The 7,654-nt window shown below is 25.5% G+C and overlaps 2 protein-coding genes and 1 long non-coding RNA gene across 3 annotated transcripts; 2 read left to right on the top strand and 1 right to left on the bottom strand.

Annotated features, from left to right (window-relative positions):
* Window positions 1–261: 261 nt before the first annotated feature.
* Window positions 262–1,766, top strand: LOC107999379 (NADH-quinone oxidoreductase subunit B 2). Its single transcript, XM_017059164.3, has 3 exons — window positions 262–461; window positions 866–1,414; window positions 1,509–1,766. Exons 1-3 carry the CDS (start codon window positions 437–439, stop codon window positions 1,604–1,606), a joined length of 672 nt encoding a protein of 223 aa, XP_016914653.1. The 5' UTR covers window positions 262–436; the 3' UTR covers window positions 1,607–1,766.
* A 1,705-nt stretch (window positions 1,767–3,471) lies between these two features.
* Window positions 3,472–6,087, bottom strand: LOC107999378 (MAU2 chromatid cohesion factor homolog). The gene is made up of 8 exons (XM_017059163.3): window positions 5,863–6,087; window positions 5,412–5,591; window positions 5,063–5,341; window positions 4,739–4,985; window positions 4,419–4,666; window positions 4,127–4,332; window positions 3,844–4,046; window positions 3,472–3,785 (listed from the first exon to the last, which is right to left on the bottom strand). Exons 1-8 carry the CDS (start codon window positions 6,085–6,087, stop codon window positions 3,589–3,591), a joined length of 1,785 nt encoding a protein of 594 aa, XP_016914652.1. The 3' UTR covers window positions 3,472–3,588.
* A 59-nt stretch (window positions 6,088–6,146) lies between these two features.
* LOC114577717 (uncharacterized) lies at window positions 6,147–6,790 on the top strand. Its single transcript, XR_009830609.1, has 2 exons — window positions 6,147–6,286; window positions 6,359–6,790. It is a non-coding gene; the product is annotated as an uncharacterized LOC114577717 (long non-coding RNA).
* The last annotated feature ends 864 nt before the right edge of the window (window positions 6,791–7,654 follow it).

Here is a 7,654-nt window from a genome sequence, read left to right as displayed (position 1 = left end):
CCATCTTCAGAGTGTCGCAAATGAAACTCATAAAGAAAGGATAGAAAATAATAAGAGAAAGATGGAGATAGGATAAGAATTGATTGCTAGAGCCATCTCTTGAGAAGCAAGAATATATTTAGAGAATAATCTTTCTAGAAGTTCTCAGAGATGGCGTTGATGGTTAATTCTTATTTTATCTCTATCTTTCTTTTATTATTTTTTGTCTTTCTTTTGTGAGTTTCGTTTACGGCACTCTGGAGATGGCGTTGATTTCGGTATTTTTACTTTATCTCTATCCTTTTCCTATTTCTTCTCCTCGTCTATACTTGATCTGCAAACTTTACAGTCTATATCGAACTACCACACATGTTTGTTGTGCTATACTATGTATTCACAGCGCAGAATCATACTGTAGCAGACAACTGAGTGTCGGAGAGGGTGTGTAGGGTGAAAAATGTTGCGCTCTCTTGTGTTTTCATGTAAGTTTACGATTTACGAATTTCAATGTTTTCAATTGTTTTCAAATGTTAAGAAAATAAGTATTAAGTGCAGAAAATAACATTTTTCTTTTTAGTTTAACTTTTATCATAAATATAAAATTATAGCATATAATTTCATGTTTAATTTTATATTTGATTCTAATAGTTTGTATTGCATAAGATGTGGTAATTTTGTCTAATTTAATTTGATTTTTCTATATTGAAATATACATTGTCTTTTCAAATTTTAATTTCATACTATATTATATTTCATAACCTTATATCCAATTGAATTTTTAATAATATTAAAAAATTTTTTTTTCTTAAAAATTAATATATATAAAATTTATATAAAACAAAAAAATAAATGAAAAAATTAATATGACATATTTCTTTTTTTTTAGCCTCTGTTAATCAGGGTTTAACATCCCTGATATGCAATAACATTGCATTAGCAGGATGTCCTGCAGCTTTAGTTTGTCAAACTAAACACATGGCCACAGATGTATCAAAAACAAGTGAAAGTTCTTTGCCACAAAAAATAAAAAAGATACCTTATAGTCCTTTTCAAAATACCAATAATCTTGCTGAATATGCTATAGCTCGATTAGATGATATTTTAAATTGGGGTCGTAAAGGATCAATATGGCCACTCACATTTGGTCTAGCTTGTTGTGCTGTTGAAATGATGCACATAGCAGCTCCAAGATATGATATGGATAGATATGGAGTTGTATTTAGAGCTTCTCCAAGGCAAGCTGATGTTATTATAGTTGCTGGTACTTTAACAAATAAAATGGCCCCAGCATTGAGGAAAATATATGATCAAATGCCTGAACCTCGTTGGGTTATTTCAATGGGAAGCTGTGCTAATGGTGGTGGTTATTACCATTATAGCTACTCTGTTGTCAGAGGATGCGATAGGATTATACCTGTGGACATATACGTGCCAGGTAACATTATAAAACATTTATAAGATTTATATTATTATTTTTATTATTATATTTGTTATATATAAAAATATATATGAAAATAAATACATTTCAGGATGTCCCCCAACAGCAGAAGCTCTAATGTATGGTATCCTTCAATTGCAGAAAAAAATTAAACGCATGAAAACATTACAAATATGGTATAGACAATGAATGTAAATATATTTTATAATTGTAGCAATTTATATATAAAAGTTGTTTTATATATAAATATATAAATATTATAATTTAAGCTATAAAAGAATGAAAAATGAAGTGAGGTGATAAATTATTTTAAAAAACAATTAAAAATCATTAAATAATTATTTTAAAACGACTAATTTATTACACAACCACATTTTCCTAAGACTTATTTATTTTTATAGATTTTTATCATCATGTACAACCACCAAAAATACATATAAATATTACAAAGAAGAAACTCAAAAGTGACAATATTAATTCAAATGATAAAATTTCAATATTGATTACATAATTACACAAAAAAGTACTTTTTTACAGGCATATAATTCATTATATTTTTTCTCTCTTTTATTTTTTATTATTTTTACTATTTAAAATATGTACAATATCTTAATTTAAAAACAAAGCAAAGAGTCAAGCAGAACATCTTTGCTATTTAGCTTACCACATATTAAGGCCCCTTTATTTTTTTCTTTCTCACATATTGCTCTATCTAATACTACTTACGATTGTATTTATTTTAATTATACATTACATACATACATTGTTTAATAAAAACACATCAACTGATACGCACCACGCATACGATAGGTACGATATTTCTTTTGTTTTTCGAAGACATACTATAATCTATTGTACCTATCAACATATTTCATAAGAATACACTTTTATGAATATACTATTATTTCTGTTGTATCCACAGCCCAAATTTTAAACGACTACTTTGGTCATTGAAAAGCATAGTACGTTGGAAATATTACCAATATTTCGTAACATTATTTTTATTCTTTTTTTATTCGTTCATATCTGTTGTCAAATGTTTTAAACTTTGGTATTTAAATTTACATTTAAACATATAGATTTATAATTTTTTTAAATATGCATCAATGTATTATGTATTTGATCCATATTATCTATTATAATATCTTATCAATCTCGATTTAATAAAATTTAATTCAAAACATATTTGCCAACGTGCTATGTAAACTTGGAAAGTTGAATGGATTATAAATTTAAAATATATGGATAAAATCAACATATAAAGAAAAATAATAACATTACATTATTGTTTTATATTTAAAATGTCACATTCAGATGAATTAGAGAGCAATTGAGATATAAAAAAAAATTAGTTCGAACATAAATTTTTTGTGACAAATCAAATTTTTCAAAACTTAAATTATTAAAGCATTATTTAATAAGCATGTGTTCCTTAATTTAACCATTAATAACATATAATTCTGTTTTTTCATATAAAAATCTATCTCTTTTATAGCATAAATTAAATATATTTTAGATGTCTTTGTGCAGTGGTATGATAATTATAATTGAAAAATGTAGTTATTTTGATATCTGAAGCATTGTCGACTTTTTTTTCTCTCTCTCTAATACAGATTTTTACTTATAGGAAAAAAAGTTTTGAGATAATTTACAATTTACAAAATAATAAAATATATCAATACTTTATACATATTTTCACTATTTTTATGTATTTATCTCTGTGACATAGAAAATGACTATAATAAATTTTGTTTGTACAAACCTATATATTATATATATATATATATGTATATGTGTGTGTATATATATATATACATATATATACATATAATCTTATGAAACCCTGCAAATGAAAATCTGATTTTTAATTGTCTGAAATTATTTAGGTAATAAATAATGAATGTGGATATTATTTAATATCCATATTAAATTTATTCTCTTCAATTTAATCGCAATTAATCTGTTCCTTTTTCAATTCAACTGATTTTAATTTTTTTCATTTAGGAGAGCCTTATATTTCCTATTTTATTCCTATCTTTACTCTCTCAATATTATTTATTTTTTAATTCAACCTATAATCCAATAAAATTATACAAACCTAACATATTTCTGTGTTCTGCCAAATATCTTACATGTTTTACACATACAAATTATGGAATTTTTAGAAATTATTAAAGAATTGCTTGCGATGTCGAAGGTGGTGGATTATTCGGCAAAGCAGGCACGGGCCCATCAGTCCATTGTATAAGAGTATGTTCACCCATTTGCGTACTTTGAAAATGATCTTTTAAGAGAGTTTGCGAAAATGTGCAATGCATTTGATATGCTTCACTTTCACGACTCGGATCCCCGCAAATTCTATATAAATCTGTCAATAAAAATCTCATTTAATTAAAATTAAATTTCTTCTTATTTGAAAAAATTACCTTTAAGAATAGCAGTAGCCCATAATTGTACATGGACATCAGGTATTTTAGAAGCTAATTGCATTGCAGGTGTAACCATGTTCATAGATTCTCTACTATTTCCTAAAGAAAGAAATATATGTCCCAGAAGAACAAGACTACATGAAGTAAGTCTATTCAAATCTTCAGAATTAGCCATTTTTAATGTTTCCCGGAGGTATCTCCTATAAATATATTTATAGATAATCATTAATTTTTTTTTTTTAATATTAATCAATTTAATCAAATATTTATTAATTTGTACTTTGCTTCGTTGTATCTTGCTCCAAAAAATGCTTGAAGACCCTGAACATAATAGGCTGCTGCTCTCAAAGAATGCGAGTGAGATGGTAAAGATTCTGGATTTATTCGTTCTAATAAAGCACCTAAATCTGCATCTCTCTTTGTCCTAAGATATACTATTGCTAAATTTAAGTTCGCGAAAGTCCACAATTCTCTTTCTTGTGATGTCTAAAAAAAAAAAATTAATTAATATTATTAAAATTATATTTTTAATATTATTTAATATTTAATTCATCTTTAATTCATCTTCTTACTCTCAAAGCAGCTGTAAATTGCGCTTCTGCAGCTTCCATACAATTCATTGACATTGCATATAATCCCAATAAAGCATGCAATTGTGGTTTATGACCTTGAAGTAACCTTGGTTGTCTTCTACAAAGTTCACAAGCTTGAGAAATTTCTGCAAGAGCTACACTTTTGTTTCCCATCACTAATCGACACATTACTATATGTTCCAATAACATTAATTGGAAAACAGATAATATTGGTTTGTTGTCAACAACTGTTGAATGATATAAACGTTATAAAAATATAACAATTTTAAAAAACTATTGTATTTGAAAGTTATATTTACTTTTGAGTTTTTCAATTTGAGTTAATGCTTTATCTGTATATTTTTGAGCTTTATCCATATAACCAGCTTGCATTGAATGCATAACTGTTACTAAATAAACCAAAACATATAAATGGTCCTTTGGCATCCATATAAACATATCTCCAATATTTGAACCTGTAACTACTTCATCTGCTGGCCAACTAGGAGACATTATAGTTTGTATACTTTGTTGTAATTGTTTTAAACAAGGTTTTACACTTTTGACCTTCAATAATATATATATATATATAAATAAATTGTTTGCACGAATTTATTAAATAAAAAATATTATTCAATGCTTACTTGTCCTGCCATTAAATAATGACATACTTGAAGTACCAAAAAATATACTTTCAAATATTCTTTTTGATGTGGATTACCCTGCCAATTTTCAACATGATGACCAGCTGAATTTAAAAGAGGGTGAACTTCAGTAAACTTTTTGTCTATTAATAAAAGCATACATCGACTCAATAAGAACAAAACTCTTGTATAACTTGCATTGCTGATATGAGAATAATCAACACCTACTGCAAGTAAACTACTAGCTGCAACAAAATCTTTTTCCGATGCATGTATTTGCTAAAACAAAAATATCATTTGATCATAATTATATGATTATTAACATTACTTAAAATTATTAATAACTTACTGCAAGTTGAAAAATAAGTCTACAATGCCAATATACATTATGTTGCGAAAGTTCTATAGCTTTCCGTAATATTGGTTTACTAAGATTTGGTTGCTGTTGTTGTTCATATAATTCTGCAACTACACTTGCTGCTTCAAACTTAACATCATCAAAAGTGTTTATATTTTGACTCAATCGCCACTGAAATGTAATATTAATATTATATACATATTGATTAAATCATATTTATGATTATATTATATATATTATTAATTTACTATATATCAATTAATGCAACTATCTTCAATTACTTCGTATGTTATATTACCGACTGTACCAAAATAAAAAGAAAGGTTAGAATTAAGATAAACAAATATATGAAATTTTACACAAAACGTACAATAATGATAAAAAACAATATTGAAAAAACATTGAACACAAGTAATTGAAATGCAATAACATTTTAACTGACCGCTTGTTCTAAATGAGACCGCGCCAAATCGATGTTTTTGGTATGCGTAAGAAGGATGTTGCCAAGTTGAAGATGAGTACGTGCTTCAACCCTTGGAGGCGGTTTAAAATTAAAAACCGCTTGTAAGCACTGTATACACGACTTAATATTCGGTGGACTAGAGGTTCGAAAATTTTCTGCTAGCCCTAACAACGATAGATACCAAGCGTCCTGCGAAGACGCCATTTTGACATTTCACGCGTAAAATTTCAGGCCGTGATAAGACACGGTCACTGGCTTTGCACTGAAAATTGAATTATATTTGCAACGAAATTAAATATCTGTCTTAAATAATCAAATCACGACACGATTTAATTTACAATTTCACAGTGTCTCATCAGATATGTTTCCCCTGGAAACCGCTTATTGCGTAATGTTTACATACGTATGTAATGCGATATTTTTTATATTATTGTTTTACATTTTTTTATGTGTATTCTAAGAATTCTTATTACAGGCACAAATAATTGAATTTCGATAACAAGACAAATTTAAATAGAGATTGACATTATTCATTTTAATATTTTCTGTATACAATGATAATGAACTAGGTATATATATATATATATATACATATCATTTTCGTTAAATTTATAACTAAACCGTCTAGGGAAATATAGGTTATTTAATCTTAGGATGGTAGCTTCAAAATCAGGTTTTTAATTTAAAAATATATTAAACATTAAATAAAAAATACTATTTTATTACATTTTTATTATTTTTAATTTATTCTTTTAAAATATTTTTTTAAAATAAAAAATATATTTAATATATATACATGTAATATTAATAAAAAATGTATTAAAAAAAAGAAAAATTAAAAACACGTTATAATGATATATAATTTAAGAATAAGTAATAAATAAAGAATAAATAAAATTTAGAATTTTTTTTTAATATTATTCTTTAAATTTTTAAAAAATATTATTCCTTATATTTCAAATATATAGAATTAATGTCCAATAAAACATTGAATGCAATTCAGTGCTCTTATTATTTTAATATTATCTTTAACATCATTTCTAATTTAGTATAAAATTGCAATATAAAATTAAATTTAATAAAGATTGCAAATAAAATTAAATTTTGATATAAAATCATAAATAAATTTTTTTCGAAGTGTGTAATTCATTCGAGATTAGTCAATTTATTACGAATCCAATATATTATTTGGCTTCACTTTGATTTCGAAACGATTGTATGCATATATTTTTATAAAAATGATTACTTTCATTTGTTTTTTCCACAACAATATATATATATAAATATATATATATATATATATATATATATATATAAATAAATTTTTTTTTCAATTATATTTCTCGTAAAACTTGCGTATATATAAAATAAATAAAATGATATTCGACAACTAATAACGTTATAGATAAAAAGAATAGATACTGGAAGAAGGACAGAGATAAAATAAAAATACTGAAATTAATCTCATTTTCAAAATGCCACAAATAAAATTTATAAAAAAAGTACAGAAAATGATAAAAGAAAATAAAGGAAAATAGAATTGACTATTAACGCCATCTGTACATCTTTTTAAAAGACGATTGTTTGTGAACAAATATCTTTTGTTCTCAAAAGATGGCATTCATAATCAATTCTTATTGTATCTATTCTTTCTCTATTTTCTGCTGTTTCTTTATAAGTTTATTTTCGTTATTCTAAGCAAATATAGATTTCAGAAAGAAAATAAATAATGAGAAAAGAAGATATACATACTGAAATGAAGAGTGCCGCA

The sequence above is a fragment of the Apis cerana genome, linkage group LG7 (assembly GCF_029169275.1).
Source record: "Apis cerana isolate GH-2021 linkage group LG7, AcerK_1.0, whole genome shotgun sequence".
NCBI classification, from domain to species: domain Eukaryota; kingdom Metazoa; phylum Arthropoda; class Insecta; order Hymenoptera; family Apidae; genus Apis; species Apis cerana.
Note: the sequence above shows the minus strand (reverse complement) of the source record. Positions and strands in the feature narration are given on the sequence as shown.

Excerpts from the sequence above, each read along its gene's own strand:
- LOC107999379 (XM_017059164.3), top strand. The coding sequence starts at position 437 with ATGTTGCGCTCTCTTGTGTTTTCAT. Across the intron at positions 462-865 it reads GCGCTCTCTTGTGTTTTCAT|CCTCTGTTAATCAGGGTTTA; the intron begins GTAAGTTTACGA and ends CTTTTTTTTTAG. Across the intron at positions 1,415-1,508 it reads TGTGGACATATACGTGCCAG|GATGTCCCCCAACAGCAGAA; the intron begins GTAACATTATAA and ends AATACATTTCAG.
- LOC107999378 (XM_017059163.3), bottom strand. The coding sequence starts at position 6,087 with ATGGCGTCTTCGCAGGACGCTTGGTATCTATCGTTGTTAGGGCTAGCA. Across the intron at positions 5,592-5,862 it reads GGTCTCATTTAGAACAAGCG|TGGCGATTGAGTCAAAATAT; the intron begins GTCAGTTAAAAT and ends ATTACATTTCAG. Across the intron at positions 4,667-4,738 it reads TCAAATTGAAAAACTCAAAA|TTGTTGACAACAAACCAATA; the intron begins GTAAATATAACT and ends ATCATTCAACAG.